Raw genomic sequence first — 22,039 nt, 5'->3', positions numbered from 1 at the left:
GAATCATTAGGAAATGTGTCCCAAATGCAGGACTGAATCACAAGGGTGATGACGATTGTGAAGGAGAGTCTCCTTCAAGCACAAAAAGCCCAGGCGAGGGTCTACAACCAGGCCGTGAGGCTGAGAAAATTTAGCTCTGGGGACTGGGTGCTCGTGTAGATCCCCACCGTGGAAAGCAAATTCCTGGCCAAGTGGCAAGGGCCATACTAGGTGTTCGAGAAGTTGAGTGATATCAACTATAAGGTCCACCAACCAGGGAGAAGGAACCAATACCAAGTGTACCACATCAACCTGCTGAAACTGTGGCAGACAGGGATCCGGTAGAAGCAACGTGCCAAGGGACACATCCTGAAGCCAAGGTCGAGGATGTCACAGTGGCAGAAACACTGTTACAGGCCCCAAAACAACAGTGCCGTGAGCTGCTTCAGCAGGACAGACTTGTTTTTGGAGTTACCAGGATGTACACAGGTGGTAGAGCACGAGATCCAGGCTAAATCACATGTGAGGGTGAACTAAAGGCCATATCAAATTCTTGAAGTTTGCTGCGAGGTGATCTCCCAGGAGGTGAAGAGAATGTTGACTGGGGTGTCATCGAGGAGTCAAAGAGTGGCTGGTCCAGCCCTATTGTCCTAGTGCCAAAGCCAAATGGAAACGATTACAGGAAGCTCAATGAGGTATCCAAGATCGATGCGTTTCAATATACCCGGATGCCATTCGGACTACAGGGAGCCCCAGTTACCTTTCAGTGGGCTATGGACCGGATACTAGTCCCACACAAGAAGTACACCGCCACTTACTTGGACAACATCATGATCTTCAGCCCGCATTGGGAAGTCACCTGCAAAGGTTCAAGCAGTACTCTATGCATTAAGGAAAGCGGGGTTTATCATAAACCCAAAGAAGTGCGCCTTTGAGAAAGAGGAGGCGAAGTACTTGGGCTACATCATTGGAAGTGGTGAGATAAAGCTGCAAACAGACATTATTGGCGATTTCTCCCAAACTTCACCATGATAGCTGCCCCCCTGACTGATCTTTTCAAGGGCACAAAGTCGACGATGGTCAAATGGTCCTCTGAAGCGGAGATCGCATTCCAGAAGTTGAGTCTCATCCTGTGCCAACAGCCAGTCTTGGTCGCACCAGACTTCACAAAGGAGTTTGCGGGAGTTTGCGGTCCAGACGGATGCTTCAGATGTCGTATTAGGAGCTGTGCTGTCCCAGGTAATAAATGGCGATGAACACCCAGTCCTATACCTGAGTAGGAAACTCTCCACCTGTGAGAAGAACTATGCCATCGTGGAGAGAGCGTGCTTAGCCATCAAGTGGGCAATTGACACCCTAAGATAGTACTCGCTAGACAGAAGGTTCAGGCTAATATCTGATCATGCACCCCTGAGATGGATGAGGGAAAAAGAAGGGGAAGAATGCCCGGGTAGTTAGGTTGTTTCTGGCACTCCAGGACTTCACTTTCCATGTGAAGCATAGACCAGGGAGGTTGCATAGGAATGCAGATGCCCTGTTCAGAGTCCCCCTGCTTAGCCAGTGAAGGTGCCAAAACTCCCGGCTTTGGGCAGAGGGGGGTAATATGTGACAGTCACTGGTGAAGTGATGGAGGGGAGATACGAGTCACTACGTGTTGGGTCAATTTATTGAAAGTTGTAATATGGGTTAGTTTTAGTAGACTTTCATAGAGCGGGAGGGAGAATGTCCACGCATTTCCATCTGCAGTGTCCTGACAGAGGACCTGTGTGATATAGAGCTTGTGATCAATCACATGACGGAGGAGTTACATGGTCTGGGCTTAAATGGCAGACTGCCAGAGCTTTCAGTGTGGGCCTGGAGAAAGAGCACTCCAGGAAAGTGTGTGCTAAATCTGAACAGTGGACACTGCTGCCTGTGAGTGGGCTGATCCCCTCTAGGAAAAGGACTGTGTTTCTTTGTTTTGCCCAGAGGGCTGTGTTTACTTTCCCAAACTTGGTTTATGCTGTCTACAATAAACCAAGCATTTTCTTAAAGAGACAGTGTTCCGGTTATACCTCTGTGTCCAGATGAGTGAGCAGCTCTACCACAGGTTAATAAAAATGTGACTTTTTTAATATACTGATTTGACAACATTTGTGTTCCTGGCACACTCTTATCTTTGGTCAAGCTGATATCTCTGCAACAGAGATGAGAAATAATTATGTTTTAATGAGATCTTCAGCTACATTATCTAAAATGTGGCCAGCTTAGCATGTAAAAACTGGTGAAAGGTCCATTTTCAGTTGACCTCCCGGCAATGATTGTGCGGGCACACCTCCCGTGCCTGCATGATAACTTTGACGTACTGGTACGTCATATTGCCAAAACAAAAAAGTAGACCTATCAACAGACAAGCCTCTTAGTATTCATTGTCTGTATACAGTGTCTGCTAGCAATGAATAGTGTCCCATACCTGCTATTTGCATGTATACTGATGATTTGCTTATTCTGTATCACATCCAGTAAGTATGATGATCATTACCTTCATAAGCAGAGCTGTCTCCTTTTCAGCAGTGTTTCTCCATAACCGTGTCAACTGATGGATTTCAGAGTTCAAGAACTGGTTCTGTGTCTTGAAGGCATTAATGTCATCCTTGTGAAAGAACAAGAATTATTAAGTTTTTGTTTTCACCTACAGAAGAAACTCACATGTCACCGTATAAGAATGTATCTGTTTACATACACCATTTTCTTACCATTAAGCTGTCAATCTTCCTACATTGCACTTGTAAGGTCTCAATTCCAATACTGCTTTTCTTATCTGAATCAGTCTGGCAGAGAAGCTGCTCATTCTGCTTCATGATAAATTGTTGCTTTGCATTGTTCTTTTCCATTAGCAGTTGTACATGTTCCTTCAGTTCACCAATATGAAAATCCTTGAAACTAACACACTGTTCAAGGTCCTGTTTTTCCTGCTCAAGAGCCTCCACACGTTGCCGAAAGTCCTCAATTTGTCTAACCTTATGTCGTATTAGCTCCAGTCTGTCTTTTTCCTCTGTAACACTCAAATAGTCATTGCATGCTCTTTTTTCCTCTTGAGCAGACTCAAGAGCACGGTGAAGTAGCTTCACGAGATCCTGGTGGAAACAATAGTGAAAATGTTACAGTCTCAGGTTTACTCACCTTGTAACTAGCTCTGATCATTTCAATATTTCCAAAGATTCAATTAAACATAAATCTATATTGTGCATTTATTTGATAATACATCTAATAATATCTACCTTACGCTTTCAAATATTTTTCATCCTTGGGATACTCAATCAATATAAAAAAAAATTATACTGTTTATTAACCCCATTACTCCCGAAGCTGGTTTGCATGTTAATGACCAGGTCAATTTTCACAATTCTGATCACTGTCCCTTTAGGAGGTAATAACTCTGGAACACTTCAATGGATCCCGGTGATTCTGAGAATGGTTTCTCGTGACGTATTGTACTCCATGATAGTGGTAACATTTCTTTGATATGACTTGCGTTTATATGGGGGAAAAAACGGAAACTTGGCGAAAATTTTCAAAATTTTGCAATTTTCCAACTTTTACTTTTCATGCCCTTAAATCACAGATATATGTCACACAGAATACTTAATAAGTAACATTTTCCACATGTCTACTTTACATCAGCAAAATTTTGGAACCAAATTTTTTTTTGTTAGGAAGTTATAAAGGTTAAAATGTAACCAGTGATTTCTCATTTTTACAATACAATTTTTTTTTAGGGACCTCATCACATTTGAAGTAACTTTGAGGGATCTATATGATAGAAAATGCCCAAAAGTGACACCATTCTAAAAACTGCACCCCTCAAGGTGTTCAAAACCACATTCAAGAAGTTTATTAACCCTTCAGGTGCTTCACAGGAATTTTTGGAATATTTAAAAAAAAAATTACGTTTAACTTTTTTTTTTTCACAAAAAAATTTAATTCAGATCCAATGTTTTTTTATTTTTCCAAGGGTAACAGAAGAAATTGGACCCCCAAAGTTGTTGTGCAATTTGTCCTGAGTACGCTGATTCCCTATATATGGGGTAAACCACTGTTTGGGCGCGTGGCAGAGCTCGGAAGGGAAGGAGTGCCGATTGACTTTTTCAATGCAAAATTGGCTGGAATTGAGATCGGACGCCATGTCGCGTTTGGAGAGCCCCTAATGTGCCTAAATAGTGGAAACCCCCATAAGTGACCCCATTTTGGAAAGTAGACCCCCCAACGAACTTATCTAGATGTGTGATGAGTACTTTGAACCCTCAAGAAGTTTACAATGTTGAGCCATGAAAATAATAAAATTACATTTTCCTCACAAAAATGTTTTTATTTTAGCCCAAAATGTTGCATTTTCGTAAGAGTAACAGAAGAAATTGCACCATACCATTTGTTGTGCAATTTCTCCTGAGTACACCGATACCCCATATGTAGGGGAATACTACTTTTGAGGCACATTGCAAAGCTCAGAAGGGAAGAGGCGCCATATTGGAGTTCAGATTTTGCTGGAATGGTTTGAGGGTGCCATGTCACATTGGCAGAGCCCCTGAGGTGTCAGAACAAACCCCCTATATGTGAACTTATTTTACAAACAACACCCCCCAATGAATTCATCTAGGGCTGCAGTGATCACATTAACACCACATATGCCTCACAGAATTTTATATCACTGAGTGGTGAAGAAAGAATAAATTATATTTTTTACCACTAAAATGTTGCTTTAGCCCCAAGTTTTTAATTTTTCTAAGTGCTAATAGGAACATTTTTTTACAACAAACCGAGGTCCATATTTTCCCGAGTGTGCCGATACCCTCATGTAATCGGGAAATATTTTTCAGGCACAGTGCAAAGCTCAGAAGGCAAAGAGCACCAGATTTGACTGTTATGGTGGCAGGTACAATGACCCACTGCGAGAGCCCATGAGGTGCCAGAACAGCAGAACCCCCCAAAAGTGACCTCATTTTACAAACTACACCTTTCAATGAATTCATCTAGGGGTGCAGTGATCATATTGAAATCATGGGTGTGTCACAGAATTTTATACCATTGGGCGGTAAAGACAAAATAACTACATTTTTACCACCAAAATTTAGTTTTAGCCAAAGATTTTATATTTTGACACAACAAGTGGGTAGAAATGGCATAAACCATTTTCCCACAATTTCCACTGAACGTCGCAATACCCAATATGTGGCCCTACAGTACCACCATTGGCCATATGGTGAGACTCGGGAGGAACGGAGAGCTATTTGCCTCCTGGAGCGCAGATTTTCCTAGATCAGCTTGTGGACTCCATATACAGAGCCCCTAGTTGCTAGAAGAGCAGAACCCCCCCCTCAAGTGACCCCATTTGGCAAACTATACCCCTTGGGGAATTTATCTACAGATGTAGTGACGATTTTGACTCCATGAGTATTTTCCAGAAACAAACAGCAATGAATGTTGCCGAGTGAAAATTGCAAACTGCCGTTGTAGTGAGACGTACGATGTAGTGACCAGTATGTTGTAGTCACCAGTACGTTATGCCCAACCCGTGCTTCTGGAAGCATGCACCTGTAAATTAGGCGGACTCTCACGGCTTCAGAAATGCCAAACGTGGATGCTATATGTGGTTTGGGTACATTGTGGAGCTCAGAAGGGAGGGGGCATTTTTATTTAGGAGCGGAGAACTTTCTGAATTTCTTTTGGCGGGCGAGGAGTCATTTCGTTGTTCCAGAAGCTTTGTGCTACCAGTAACGTGGAAGACCCCTATATTTCCGTTAACATATGGCGGACCTGAGTGAGGGCTTGTTTTTTTGTGGATTGAGTTGAAGCTTTTATTGGGAACATTTTACATAATGTTTGGGATCACGCTGACCACTTTGGGGTTTCCATCTAAATCTCCGAGTGACGTGATTCAGATGAAACCCCTAATCCTGTCACTATAGTGAGGCAGCAGAGTTACTCTGGACTCCATCTGACCTCTGTTCAGTGGTTTCTTTTCAGAAGTGCACAAAACTCTAGCCGACGGCACTTTCATGTAATCCTTAAAAGACAGACACCACCGGATTACAGGTCCTATGGAGTCCACACTGCCTCCATCTGCATTCACTATAGGGAATCTTCTGCTGGGGGTTCCGTCTGAATCACATATTTCAGAGATTTACACAGAAACCCCGGTGTAAGCACTCAGCGCAAGATAAATGTGCGCCAAGCCTTACTGTGATCTTTGGGAGGCAGAATGAAAAAATCAACAGCATGTGAAGAATTGGTTTTATTTACTTTTTATGCCGTTCCTCGTTCGGGATAAGTGATTAGTAGTGTTGAGCGATACCGTCCGATACTTGAAAGTATCGGTATCGGAAAGTATCGGCCGATACCGGCAAAGTATCGGATCTAATCCGATACCGATATCCGATACCAATACAAGTCAATGGGACTCAAGTATCGGACGGTATCCCTGATGGTTCCCAGGGTCTGAAGGAGAGGAAACTCTCCTTCAGGCCCTGGGATCCATATTAATGTGTAAAAGAAAGAATTAAAATAAAAAATATTGCTATACTCACCTCTCCGACGCAGCCTGGACCTCACCGAGGGAACCGGCAGCGTTCTTTGCTTAAAATGCGCGTTTACTTCCTTCCGTGACGTCACGGCTTGTGATTGGTCGCGTGCCGCCCATGTGGCCGCGACACGACCAATCACAGCAAGCCGTGACGTAATTTTCAGGTCCTCAATGCCTAATTCTAGGCATTCAGGATTTTAAAATTACGTTCCGGCTTGTGATTGGTCGCGTCGCGGTCACATGGGCGACGCGACCAATCACAAGCCGTGACGTCACGGGAGGCAGGAAACGCGCGCATTTTAAAATTACGTCACGGCTTGTGATTGGTGGCGTGTCGCCCATGTGACCGCGACGCGACCAATCACAGCAAGCCGTGACGTAATTTTCAGGTCCTGAATGCAGAATTAGGCATTGAGGACCTGAAAATTACGTCACGGCTTGCTGTGATTGGTCGCGTCGCGGCCACATGGGCGGCACGCGACCAATCACAAGCCGTGACGTCACGGAAGGAAGTAAACGCGCGCATTTTAAGCAAAGAACGCTGCCGGTTCCCTCGGTGAGGTCCAGGCTGCGTCGGAGAGGTGAGTATAGCAATATTTTTTATTTTAATTCTTTATTTTACACATTAATGTTGTTTCGATACCGATACCCGATACCACAAAAGTATCGGATCTCGGTATCGGAATTCCGATACCCGCAAGTATCGGCCGATACCCGATACTTGCGGTATCGGAATGCTCAACACTAGTGATTAGGTGACTTTATTCTTCGGGTTGGTGTGATTACAGCAATACCAGATTTAGGCCTCTTTCACACGTCCGTGTCTCTTGTACGTGTGGTGACAGATTTTTGTACCAGAGACACACACACATAGACCCATTCAAGGAAAGGGGTCTGTGCACGTCAGTATGTTTTCACGGACTGTGTGTCCATGGGCAAAACACACTGACATGTCCGCTTTTTATGTCAGCACAGGCCGCAAAACGTCCCACACACATGCACACGGATAACACACATGAATGTCATCCATGTGACACGCATAAGCACCGGGTATGAAGCGTTACAGTAAGTGCTGTTCTCTGACCCAGGGTGCTGAACACAGCTCTTATCATTCTCCCCTGCTCTGCCGGCCATCAGCACGAGCAGGGAAGAATGATGAGAGTTATATTTAAGCGATAAAAGAGACAGCAGGCAGTGGCTGATGGAACTATTACTCCCATCAGCCTACCCCTGCTGCCGCTAATAACAGTAACAGGAGGAGCTGCTGATGGGGGTATCCATCAACCGCCGCCTGCCCTATAAATAAATGAAAAAAACGGCGTGGGTTTCCATGTATTTTCTATAACCAGCCAGGCAAAACTCAAAGCTGGGGGCTGTAACCCTCAGCTGTCAGCTTCAGCAACGTTGGTTATAAAGAATAGAGGGATCCCCATGCTGTTTTTTTAAATTAAATATATAAATTTTTTAAAAACGGCATAGGGTTCCCCCCATTTTTGACAACCAGCCTTGCTAAACCTCACAGCCGGGGGCTGGTATTCTCAGGCTGGTAAGGGGCCATGGATATTGACCCCCCAGCCTAAAAATAGCAGCCTGCAACTGCCCAGAAAAGGCACATCTATTAAATGTGCCAATTCTGGAGCTTTGCCCGCTCTTTCCACTTGCCCTGTAGTGGTGGCGTGGGGTTCATATTTGAGGAGTTGATGTCACCTTTGTATTGTCAGGTGACATCAAGCCCACGGCTTGGTAATGGAGAGGTGTCTATAAAACACCTATCCATTTGTAATCCCATAGTTACTTGGTAAATAAAGATACGGTCAGATTAAAGTCCTGACATTTTCAGTGGTACCATGTTTATTTATATCTGTTTTTTGATCTCGTGTCATTCCACTTTTTTTTCCGGAGGTATGATAATAAAGCATTGTTTTTTTTCCTTGTTTTTTATTTTTATGGTGTTCACTAAAGGGTTAACTAGTGGGACAGTTTTATAGGTCGGATTGTTGCGGACGCGGCCATACAAAATATGTGTACTTTTACTGTCTTGTTTTTTTTCCATTCAAATATTTATTTAGAGATAGAAGTAAATCTGATTTTTTTTTTATAGTTTTTTTTTTTTTTTTTAATATTTTTACAATTATTTAAAACATTTTTTTTACTTTTTTACTTTGTCCCACCATGGGACTATCATTTTTTGCAGGCTGATCGCTTCTGCATGCTGCAGAAACTGTCAGCTCTGCATTGAGAGACAAACTTGCTCATCATGTACTGGGGGCATGATCAGCAAGTTTTCTAGGTCTGGTGACCCGAATGTCATCATGACGACATCAGATCACCATGGCAACGATTGGGACCCTGCATTACGCCGCGGGGTCCCCAATCCAAAGGCAGAGGGGGTGTCAGCCCTCTGCAGGCTTCCGAAATGCTGCGACCGTGTTCAATCACAGCATTTCAGGGGTTAAAGTGCTGTGACCGGTCTGTGACCACTCCTGGCACTTAGTGCCGGTGTCAGCTGTCAGAATCACCCCCATGTGAGCGGGCGATCGAGATGACGTAATATTTCGTCCATGGTAAAGTAGACCCAGGGCACATGGACGGATTATTACGTCTAATGTCAGAAAGGGGTTATTAATTCTAACAGTTTACATTTTTTCAACAACAAAGATATAGAAGTTTATATACAGCAGGATTATTATAAGTACTTGCCATACACAGTCATGGCCAAAAGTGTTGGCACCCATGAAATTTTTTCAGAAAATGAAGTATTTCTCCTAGGAAATTATTTCAATTATATGTTTTGTAATACACAAGTTTTTTTCCTTTATGTGTATTGGAGCAACAGAAAAGAGAAAAAAAGGCAAACCGGACATAATTTCACACAAAACCCCAGTGATGGTCTAAACAAAATGGTTGGGACCTTTCCAAAAATCTGGAAAACAACTTTTTAACCCCTTTCTGACATCAGATGTGCTATCCCGTCGAGGTGACTTGGGCCCGTATGACCATCGACAGGATCAGCCGCGTGTCAGCTGATTATCACATGTGCCAGGAGTAGTCACGGACTGGTCCCGACACTTTAATCCCCGGAACACTGCGATCAAAGAAGATTGCAGCATTCCAGTGGCATAGGGAAGCATCGTGCAGGGAGGGGGCTCTCTGCGTGCTTCCATGAGACCCTCAGAACTCAATGTGATTGTGTTGTTCCCAGGGCCTCCTCCCTGCAGGCCCCTGGATCCAAGATGGCGGCGGGGTCCTTCCGAGTCCTGCAGGGAGGCGGCTTGTCAGTGCCTGCTGAGAGCAGGAACCGGCAAGCCTCCTGCACTGCCTGTCAGATCGCTGATCTGACACAGTGCTCTGCAAAGATGTCCCACCCTGGGACTATGTAAAAAAGTAAAAAAATATATATATATTACACTGTGTACAAATATTTTATAAAAAATTCCTAAATAAAGAAAAAAAATTGTTCCAATAAAGACATTTCTTTATGTAAATTTTAAAAAAGTACACATATTTAGTATCGCCGCGTCCGTAACGACCCAACCTATAAGACTGTCCCACTTGTTAATCCCTTCAGTGAACACTGTAAAAAAAAAAAGAAAAAAAACAAGGCAAAAAACAATGCTTTATCATACCGCCGAACAAAAAGTGGAATAACATGCGATCAAAAAGACGGATATAAATAAACATCGTACCGCTGAAAACGTCATCTTGTCCCTCAAAAAACAAGCAGCCATGCAGCATCATGAGCAAAAAAAATAAAAAAGTTATAGCCCTCAGAATAAAGCGATGCAAAAATAAATAATTTTTATATAAAATAGTTTTTTGAACAAAAGAAAAAAAAGGAAAAGCCAGCTCACCGTAATGAAACACAGGTGCACGGAAGCCCGTCCTGGTTGAACGTGGATATAGAGCAAAATAAATAGAAGTTCTTCCAGCTCCTTGATGATAAAATATGAAACTTCTTTTATTTGAAAATCATTAATCAGAGCTTTGATCACCGCAGTGATCGAAACGCATCACTCTGTCTTGCTGTCTGTCATTCTGTGTCCCGATATCTTCTATGGAATTTTAATGATTTCCAAATAAAAGAAGTTCATATTTTATCATCAAGGAGCTGGAAGAACTTCTATTTATTTTGCTCTAAAATAGTTTTTATTGTATAAATGCGCCAAAACAAAACAAAAAAAGATATAAATGAGGTATCGCTGTAATCGTACTAGCCCGAAGAATAAAACTGCTTTATCAATTTTACCAAACGCGGAACGGTATAAACACCCCCAAAAGAAATTCATGAATTGCTGGTTTTTGTTCATTCTGCCAAACAAAAATCGGAATAAAAAGCGATCAAAAAATGTCATGTGCCCAAAAATGGTACCAATAAAAACGTCAACTCGTCCTGCAAAAAACAAGACCTCACATGACACTGATGACCAAAATATGAAAATATTATAGCTCTCAAAACTATTTTTTGCAATAAAAAGCATCTTTTAGTGAGTGATAGCTGCCAAACATAAAAACCCTCTATAAATAGTAAAATGAAAGCCCCCTTTATCACTGCCTTAGTTAGGAAAAAATAATAATATAAAAAAAACTATTTATTTCCATTTTCCCATTAGGATTAGGGTTGGGGCTAAAGTTAGGGTTGGGGCTAAAGTTAGGGTTGGGGTTGGGGCTAAAGTTATGGTTTGGTTTACGGGTGTGTCAGTGTTTGGGGTGTGGTTAGGGCTATGGTTAGGGTTGGGACTAGGGTAAGGGGTGTGTTGGGGTTAGGAGTGTGTTGGGGTTGGGATTATGGTTAGGGGGGTGTTCGGGTTAGGGGTGTGGCTAGGGTAATGGTTAGGGTTGGGATTAGGGTTAGGGGTGTGTTGGGGTTAGCAATACTGTTAGGGGTGTGTTGGGGTTAGGGTTGGAGTTAGAATTGGGGGGTTTCCATTGTTTAGGCACATCAGGGGCTCTGCAAATGCAACATGACGTCCGATCTCAATTCCATCCAATTCTGGGTTGAAAAAGTAAAATGGTGCTCCTTCCCTTCCGAGCTCTGCCGTGTGCTAAAACAGTGGTTTACTCCCAGATATGGGGAATCAGCGTACTCAGGACAAATTGGACAACTTTTTCGGTTCAATTTCTCCTGTTAGCCTTGCGAAAATACAAAACTGGGGGCTAAAAAATAATTTTTGTGGAAAAAAAAAGATTTTTTATTTTCATGGCTCTGTGTTATAAACTTTAGTGAAACAACTAGGGGTTCAAAGTTCTCACAACACATCTAGATAAGTTCCTTGGGGGGGTTTATTTTCCAATATGGGGTCACTTGTGGGGGGTTTCTACTGTTTAGGTACATCAGGGGCTCTGCAAATGCAACATGACGGGCTCTGCAAATGCAACATGATGCCCGCAGAATATTCCATCAAAGTCTGCATTCCAAAACGCCACTTCTTCCCTTCCGAGCCCTGACGCGTGCCCAAGCAGTAGTTTTCTCCCACATATGGGTATCAGCGTACTCAGGACAAATTGGACAACAACTTTTGCGGTTCAATTTCTCCTGTTACCCTTGTGAAAATACAAAGCTGGGGGCTAAAAAATAATTTTTGTTAAAAAAAAAAAGATTTTTTATTTTCACGGCTCTGCGTTATAAACTGTAGTGAAACACTTGGGGGTTCAAAGTTCTCACAACACATCTAGATAAGTTCCTATGGAGGTTTAGGTTCCAATATGGTGTCACTTGTGGGGGGTTTCTACTGTTTAGGTACATCAGGGGCTCTGCAAACGCAACGTGATGCCCGCAATCCATTCCATCAAAGTCTGCATTCAAAAATTGATGCCCGTAAACCATTCCATCAAAGTCTGCATTCAAAAACTTTTGCAGTCCAATTTCTCCAGATACCCTTGGGAAAATACAAAATTGGGGGCTAAAAATCATTTTTGTGGGAAAAAAAAATGATTTTCTAATTTTCACGGCTCTACATTATAAACTTTAGTGAAACAATTGGGGTTCAAAGTGCACACCACACATCTAGATAAGTTACTTAGGTGGTCTAGTTTCCAAAATGGGGTCACTTGTGGGGGGGGGGTTTCCACTGTGTAGGCACATCAGGTGCTCTCCAAACGCGACATGGCATCCTATCTCAATTCCAGCCAATTTAGCATTGAAAAGTCAAAAGGCACTCCTTCCCTTCCGAGCTCTGCCATGCACCCAAACAGTGGTTTACCCCCACATATGGGGTATCGGCGTACTTAGGACAAATTGTACAACAACTTTTGGAGTTCAATTTCTCCTGTTACCCTTGGTAAAATAAAACAAATTGGATCTGAAGTAATTTGTTTGTGAAAAAAAGTTAAATGTTCCTTGAGGGGTGCAGTTTTTAGAATGGTGTCACTTTTTGGTATTTTCTATCATATAGAACCCTCAAAGTGACTTCAAATGTGATGTGGTCCCTAAAAAAAAAAATGGTGTTGTATAAATGAAAAATCGCTGGTCAACTTTTAACCCCTATAACGCCCTAACCAAAAAAAACAAAATTACTTATTAAATCACAGAGATATGTCACACAAAATAATTAAGGGCATGAAAATTCAAAGTTGGGAAATTGCTAAATTTTCAGAATTTTCGCCAAATTTCCTTTTTCTTCACAAATAAACACAAGTAATATCAAAGAATTTTTACCACTATCGTGAAGTACAATATGTCACGAGCAAATGTCAATTACCGGGATCCGTTGAAGCGTTCCAGAGTTATAACCTCATAAAGGGACAGTGGTCAGAATTGTAAAAAGTGGTCATTAACGTGCAAACCACCCCTTGGGGGTAAAGGGGTTAAGCATGTGATGCACACAGTGTAGATTGTGAGCCCCATTGGGGACAGTGTTAATAAGGTATGTAAAGCAATACAGAATATGATAGCACTAGCTATAGCAAAACATAATAAATAAAAAGGATGATGGGTCGCCGTGATGGTGAGCGAGCGTGCTCAGACATTGTGTTATCCGAGCATGCTTGGGTGTTATAACATACAGGTCCTTCTCAAAAAATTAGCATATAGTGTTAAATTTCATTATTTACCATAATGTAATGATTACAATTAAACTTTCATATATTATAGATTCATTATCCACCAACTGAAATTTGTCAGGTCTTTTATTGTTTTAATACTGATGATTTTGGCATACAACTCCTGATAACCCAAAAAACCTGTCTCAATAAATTAGCATATCAAGAAAAGGTCCTCTAAACGACCTATTACCCTAATCTTCTGAATCAACTAATTAACTCTAAACACATGCAAAAGATACCTGAGGCTTTTAAAAACTCCCTGCCTTGTTCATTACTCAAAACCCCCATCATGGGTAAGACTAGCGACCTGACAGATGTCAAGAAGGCCATCATTGACACCCTCAAGCAAGAGGGTAAGACCCAAAAAGAAATTTCTCAACAAATAGGCTGTTCCCAGAGTGCTGTATCAAGGCACCTCAATGGTAAGTCTGTTGGAAGGAAACAATGTGGCAGAAAACGCTGTACAACGAGAAGGACCGATTCCAGACCTTGGGGAACCTGAGGAAGCAGTGGACTGAGTCTGGTGTGGAAACATCCAGAGCCACCGTGCACAGGCGTGTGCAGGAAATGGGCTACAGGTGCCGCATTCCCCAGGTAAAGCCACTTTTGAACCATAAACAGCGGCAGAAGCGCCTGACCTGGGCTACAGAGAAGCAGCACTGGACTGTTGCTAAGTGGTCCCAAGTACTTTTTTCTGATGAAAGCAAATTTTGCATGTCATTCGGAAATCAAGGTGCCAGAGTCTGGAGGAAGACTGGGGAGAAGGAAATGCCAAAATGCCTGAAGTCCAGTGTCAAGTACCCACAGTCAGTGATGGTGTGGGGTGCCATGTCAGCTGCTGGTGTTGGTCCACTGTGTTTCATCAAGGGCAGGGTCAATGCAGCTAGCTATCAGGAGATTTTGGAGCACTTCATGCTTCCATCGGCTGAAATGCTTTATGGAGATGAAGATTTCATTTTTCAGCACGACCTGGCACCTGCTCACAGTGCCAAAACCACTGGTAAATGGTTTACTGACCATGGTATTACTGTGCTCAATTGGCCTGCCAACTCTCCTGACCTGAACTCCATAGAGAATCTGTGGGATATTGTGAAGAGAAAGTTGAGAGACGCCAGACCCAACACTCTGGATGAGCTTAAGGCCGCTATTGAAGCATCCTGGGCCTCCATAACATCTCAGCAGTGTCACAGGCTGATTGCCTCCATGCCACGCCGCATTGAAGCAGTCATTTCTGCCAAAGGATTCCCGACCAAGTATTGAGTGCATAACTGAACATTATTATTTGATTGTTTTTTGGTTTGTTATTAAAAAACACTTTTATTTGATTGGACGGGTGAAATATGCTAATTTATTGAGACAGGTTTTTTGGGTTATCAGGAGTTGTAGGCCAAAATCATCAGTATTAAAACAATAAAAGACCTGACAAATTTCAGTTGGTGGATAATGAATCTATAATATATGAAAGTTTAATTGTAATCATTACATTATGGTAAATAATGAAATTTAACACTATATGCTAATTTTTTGAGAAGGACCTGTATTACTCGAGTATGCCCAAGATGCTGGTATAACGCAATATCCGAGCACGCTCTCTCATTACTAGTAGTGCCCAGTGTGAGAAAGCTGGGCTTGTGTCCTAGGTCATGGTTCTTCCATCAGGACAGGTCAACAGGACAATGACCTGAAACATACTTCAAGAAACATCTAGAAATGGATGGAAACAAAGCACTGGAGAATATTAAATTGGCCAACAATGAGCCCAGATCTAAATTCCAAATTGCTGTTGGGAGAAAGCACCCTTCACATATGAAAGACCTGGAGCAGTTTGCAGAAAAAGAGTGGTCCCAAATTCCAGCTAATAGGTGCAAGAAGCTAGTTGATGATTATAGAAATCGATTGATTGCAGACATTTATTCCAAATGGTGTGCAACCAAATATTAAAGGGGTGTTATGAAGGGAAAGTCATTTTGCTCCTAACTATCTATTTGATTATATAATAAGCTATTTTTAATATACTTTTTTAACCCCTTACTGACGGAGCCAAATTTTTGAAATCTGACCAGTGTCACTTTATGTGGTAATAACTCTGCAATGCTTCAACAAATCCCAGTGATTTTGAGATTGTTTTTTCATGACACATTATACTTTATGATAATGGTAAATTTAGGTCAATATGTTTTGTGTTTATTTATAAAAAATATCAAAAATTTGAAAAAAAATTTAAAAAATTAGCAATTTTTGAAATTTGAATGTTTATCCCTTTAATCCAGATAGTCATACCCCAGCAAAACATTAATAAATAACATTTCCCACATGTCCGCTTAACATCAGCACCATTTGTAAAATGTTATTTTATTTTGTTAGCATTTTAGGAGGGTTAAAAATGTAGCAGCAATTTTTCATTTTTTCAAGGAAATTTACTAAATAAATTTTTTTAGGGACTTATCCATGTTTGAAGTGCCTTTAGGGGTCTCATACATTGGGAAACCCCTAAACGTGATACCATTTTAAAAACAGCACCCCCTGACATATCGAAAACTGCTGTCAGGTAGTTTATTAACCCTTCAGGTGCTTTGCAGGAATTAATGCAAAGTGGTATGACAGAAATGAAAATGTGTATTTTTACCACCTAAATGCCTCTAACTTCGGAACAGATTACTATAGCAGTCAGACTCTAAGGCCGCTATTTGGTTGTGAAATGCCATGGCAAACATCAGGACCACACAATCATGATCTGAGGGCACCAATTTGGATAAAGAGGAAGCCCCCACACTCTGTTAATCATTTGTAATGATGTAGTCACTATTGACAGCAGCATCAAAGGGGTTAAACATATGTACGGTGCAAACACTGATCGTGGCTGATACAGCAAGTTGTCAGCTATAGTATACAGCCGACAGCTGCTGGATTGTCACCTGTATGGGGAGGCTAGTCTCTTATATCTCAGGTCAGTTAAAAGACGTATTGGCTGTCATTAAGGGGTTAAAACAGCTATTGTATTTTTTTCTTTACTTACTGTGTGAAGACGATTAGTTTGTGTATCTCAGTGGATGCTAGGATACCCAAGCGAAGAATCATTAGAGCAGAGGACCAAGGATGTGGTCACTGTCACAACCCTTGCCACCTGCCTAAAAAGAAGTCTTCAGTAATGCTCATTTTAGGTGCAGTGTTGTCCCTGCTGCCTCCACCGTGTGCTCTGTGGTCTGCTTAGATGAATAGTAATAATCTGGCAGCAGAGTGGTGTCACTATACCCGGCTGTGCAGGAGACTAGCGCTGCCCGGGCAAGTGACGACGCTGGTCTATGCCGGGTATTCTGACATCGCTCTTTTCCCGTCTTATTACTTTTCATCTAAGAAGACAACAGAGCGCACACAGGGGAGACAGCATGCTGTGCGCATCGCACATGGGGGACAGTGCAGGGAAGAGACAGCAGGGACTGCACCGGCCCTTAAGGCACCGCCTCTAACCTCTTAAGTTGAGGGTGCCAACAATTTTGTTGGGACCATTTTTGGGGTTCTGTGTGAAATTATGTCCAATTTGCCTTTATTTCCTTTGTGTGTTTTGGAACAACACAAACAAACATGTGTATAACAAAACACGTGCAATTGCAATAATTTTCTGTTAGAAATACCGTACATACTTGAGTATAAGCCGAGATTTTCAGCCCATTTTTTTGGGCTGAAAGTGCCCCTCTCGGCTTATACTCGAGTCATTGTCCCAGGGGGTCGGCGGGGGAAGGGGAGTGGCAGATGTCAAATCATACTTACCTGCTCCCGGCGCATCTCTGCACGTTCCTGCTTCTCCGGCGACCGCAGCTTCTTCCAGTGTTCAGCGGTCACGTGCTACCGCTCATCAAACTAACGAATATGGACGAATATTCATTACTTTAATGAGCGGTACGATGTGACCGCTGAACACAGGAAGAAGCTGCGGGCACCGAAGATCACCTGTCAGTGAGAAGCTGCCAGGGACCACGCCGGGAGCAGGTGAGTATAATGGGGACTGGAGGGTGAGTAATGCACAATATTCACCTGTCCGCGTTCCACCACTGGGCGCCGCTGTGTCTTCTGCGTCCTCTGCCTGCGACGTTCAGGTCAGAGGGTGCGATGACGCGATTAGTATGCCCAGTGGTGGAACGCGGACAGGTGAATATTGCAAGTGCCGGGGACCTGCTCAGGAAAAGAGGGGAGTATGTGATTAATTTTTTTTTTAATGGCAGCAGCTGGCTATGGGGCAAATGTTTCTATGGAGCATCATATGGGGCCATAATCAACCTATGCAGCATTGTATGGGGCACATTATCTATGGAGCATCTTATGGGGCCATAATCAACCTATGCAGCATTGTATGGGGCACATTATCTATGGAGCATCTTATGGGGCCATAATCAACCTATGCAGCATTGTATGGGGCACATTATCTATGAAGCATCTTATTGGGCCATAATCAACCTATGCAGCATTGTATGGGGCACATTACCTATGGAGCATCTTATGGGGCCATAATCAACCTATGCAGCATTGTATGGGGCACATTATCTATGAAGCATCTTATTGGGCCATAATCAACCTATGCAGCATTGTATGGGGCACATTATCTATGAAGCATCTTATTGGGCCATAATCAACCTATGCAGCATTGTATGGGGCACATTATCTATGGAGCATCTTATGGAGCCATAATCAACCTATGCAGCATTGTATGGGGCACATTATCTATGAAACATCTTATTGGGCCATAATCAACCTATGCAGCATTGTATGGGGCACATTATCTATGGAGCATCTTATGGAGCCATAATCAACCTATGCAGCATTGTATGGGGCACATTATCTATGGAGCATCTTATGGGGCCATAATCAACCTATGCAGCATTGTATGGGGCACATTATCTATGGAGCATCTTATGGGGCCATAATCAACCTATGCAGCATTGTATGGGGCACATTATCTATGGAGCATCTTATGGGGCCATAATCAACCTATGCAGCATTGTATGGGGCACATTATCTATGGAGCATCTTATGGGGCCATAATCAACCTATGCAGCATTGTATGGGGCACATTATCTATGGAGCATCTTATGGGGCCATAATCAACCTATGCAGCATTGTATGGGGCACATTACCTATGGAGCATCTTATGGGGCCATAATCAACCTATGCAGCGTTGTATGGGGCACATTATCTATGGAGCATCTTATGGGGCCATAATCAACCTATGCAGCATTGTATGGGGCACATTTTCTATGGAGCATCTTATGGAGCCATAATCAACCTATGCAGCATTGTATGGGGCACATTATCTATGGAGCATCTTATGGGGCCATAATCAACCTATGCAGCGTTGTATGGGGCACATTATCTATGGAGCATCTTATGGGGCCATAATCAACCTATGCAGCATTGTATGGGGCACATTTTCTATGGAGCATCTTATGGAGCCATAATCAACCTATGCAGCATTGTATGGGGCACATTATCTATGGAGCATGTTATGGGGCCATAATCAACCTATGCAGCATTGTATGGGGCACATTATCTATGGAGGATCTTATGGGGCCATAACCAACCTATGCAGCATTATATGGGGCATATTTTCTATGAAGCATCTTATGGGGCCCATCATAAAGTTTATGGAGCATTATATGGGGCGTATTTTGTATGGAGCATCTTACGGGGCCCATCATGAACGGTATGGAGCATTATATGCGGCTCCTGATTTGATATAGATATTCAAAAACACGTAACCTACTGATGTCTCAATTAATTTTACTTTTTTTGATATCTATTTTTATTTTTGAAATTTACCGGTAGCTGCTGCATTTCCCAACCTAGGCTTATACTCGAGTCATTAAGTTTTGCCAGTTTTTTTGTGGCAAAATTAGGGGTCTCGGCCTATACTCGGGTAGGCTTATACTCAAGTATATACAGTACTTCATTTTCTGGATTAATTCCAAGGGTGAACACTTTTGACAGGACTGTACGTGAATCCTTAAAGAGTATCTAACACCAAAATGCTTTTTTTCTATGCATTTGTATAATCATGTGATATGATGTCCATATGCAATAATAAGGAATAAATACAGAGGCTGTTTTCATGAGAATCCATTAAAAGAGAATCTGTCACCAGGTTTTTGCTACCAAATCTGAGAGCAGCATGATGAAAAGGCAGAGACTCATTCCAGTCACTTACTTGGTTGCATGATGTCATTTTGATAAAATCCCTGTATTCTCAGCTGCAAATCTATCAGTTTTTTGAATGCTAAGATTTGTATAACCCCACCCACACCACTGCTTGAAAGCTTTCTCTGTACACTGTGTATTAATAGAAAGCTGCCAAAAAGTTGACTAGAAGGCATGGGGCAGTCCTAATCATCTGCTGATAAAACACTTATTTTATTGAAACACCACCACACATCCTAGTAAGTGACACATCACTCGAATCAGAGTCTCTCTCCCACTACATCATGCTGCTCTCGGATTACATAGACATGACCTGCTGACGGATTCCCTTAATCATAAAATGTAAGTGTACCTTTTGAGACTTTAATTCCTCAGTTATTGCTTGCATTTGTAGATTCGGATTGTTTATCTTTTCATGAGAAATGTACTCATTATTGGACGAGGGGCATCCATTTTGCTTCTTTGCTCTCCGAACAAAGTTGAGTGACGGAGCCATTTTTCCATATGGTTTTGCACTTGCTTCTAATGAAAAAAAAACAAAAGTGGTTACATTAACCCTGCCAAAGACGGTATCCAAGTTAAGTCATGGCAAAAATTACTGGAATAACTCAGTACCTTTGATTTGAAAAGAACAGCAATTTGTTTTTTTATGAGACAATTATGCAATTGTGCACTTTGTCATGCATTGCTTTGGACAATGCTGAGCAAGGTTCAATGGCATATGTTGTTTGAACAGCCTTACAGTGTGTGTTCTTACTGAGAACCAGAAGATTGTAGGAAGACTTCAGGCAAGACACTATCGAAAAATTATACCTACAGGTTTTCTTTTGAAGTGTCGCTTAAAAAACTTCTTTGTAAGTTAATGTTCTCTCTAGCAAATGACTTACAGGTGCTTCTCACAGAATTAGAATATCATCAAAAAGTTAAATTACTGAGATAATGACTTTTGGGTTTTCATTGGCTGTAAGCCATAATCATCAACATTAACAGAAATAAACACATGAAATAGATCACTCTGTTTGTAATGACTCCACACAATATATGAGTTTCACGCTTTATATTGAAGAACTGAAATAAATTAACTTTTTGATGATATTCTAATTTTGTGAGAAGCACTTGTAGATCATGCTCTGAGTATTACTTAACTGAAAATCTCTGTGAAAAAAAGATGCTTTTCTTTTTATCATTGATGGTCACATATGCCATGGGCTCAAGTTTTATGATGATTACTAAAATAGTTATTCCTGTAATCATCAAATATCAGTCAGTCCCTATAGTAATGTAAATGTTGCAGCTGTTCAGTCCAGTCTAGTGTAAATGCTGCAGCCGTTCCGTCCAGTCTAGTGTAAATGTTACAGCCCTTTAGTTCACAGTCTAATGTAAATGCTGCAGCCGTTCAGTCACAGTCTAGTATAACTGATGCAGCCGTTCCATTCACACTTGTTTACTTACTTCATTATGCTTCTTAGCACTTAGCACAAGAGGAGAAAGCTGAGGAATGGAAGGAAATACATTTCCTTTGCTACGCTATCTGGTATCACAGGCTAATCTCAAGGTATCTGATGGTGCTAAAGCGGGTAATGAGAAGAGCAACTAGATCTCCTTCTGCACCTAACTGAGAATACCAGGAGCTGTGAAACTAGAAGCTGGTGGAACTGGCTAACTTGACTTGTATATTATTCATTTTTTTATATTTTGACTTTAAATTGTTTTGAACAGTTCATAATATAGCATGTGCCTTTTCTTTTCTGCCCCTTTGGTTTACTGCCTTTAATACTTAAAATTGTCTCTTAAGCAGCTCACAGCTCTGCAGCCTCCTAACTTTATGGCTGCTGGGGAGAAGGGCACTCATTTGTGAGTGACAATTCTAGTAAGTTTCCTTCTGCTACTGTCATTGGAGTTCATGCTCTCACTTTATGGCACTGCTGCGTGAGAATTTTCCCAAGCAGCGGTGCCGCAAGTGACAGCATGAACTCCAGTGACCTCTGACAGCAGAGTGATCCACTGCGGGAGGATACTTGCCATCATTGTATTACCAAAGCCCCCTGGAGAGCGGTCACATCTGCCGATGTGACAGCTCTACAAGGGAGATCGTTGTGGGACACTCGTTATTAAATGGATTACATCGAAACAGGGAGTATACTGTGGGTTTATTATTGGGTGTCAGGTATTAGCTGTATGGTGAGTATGTACTGTTATATTTGTGTATGTTTTTTTTTTTGCACAGTAGCCGGATGATGGGACTAATGTCCCATCATCGGCAAGCTGTCACTG

At 42.0% G+C, this 22,039-nt stretch overlaps 1 protein-coding gene across 3 annotated transcripts in view; it reads right to left on the bottom strand.

Moving 5' to 3' along the window:
* Nucleotides 1-22,039, bottom strand: part of TBC1D2 (TBC1 domain family member 2) — a 185,173-nt gene that overhangs the window by 73,636 nt on the left and 89,498 nt on the right. For all 3 annotated transcript variants that reach the window (XM_077273736.1, XM_077273750.1, XM_077273743.1), the window contains exons 6-8: nt 20,118-20,287; nt 2,715-3,095; nt 2,501-2,611 (exon numbers count right to left, since the gene is read on the bottom strand). In XM_077273736.1, the coding sequence (XP_077129851.1) occupies nt 2,501-2,611; nt 2,715-3,095; nt 20,118-20,287 (662 nt within the window). The remainder of the gene's footprint in view (nt 1-2,500; nt 2,612-2,714; nt 3,096-20,117; nt 20,288-22,039) is intronic.

This window comes from Ranitomeya variabilis, chromosome 1, assembly GCF_051348905.1.
Source record: "Ranitomeya variabilis isolate aRanVar5 chromosome 1, aRanVar5.hap1, whole genome shotgun sequence".
NCBI classification, from domain to species: Eukaryota; Metazoa; Chordata; class Amphibia; order Anura; family Dendrobatidae; genus Ranitomeya; species Ranitomeya variabilis.
The sequence above is the reverse complement of the archived record's forward strand: the minus strand, read 5'-3'. Positions and strand labels throughout refer to the sequence as shown.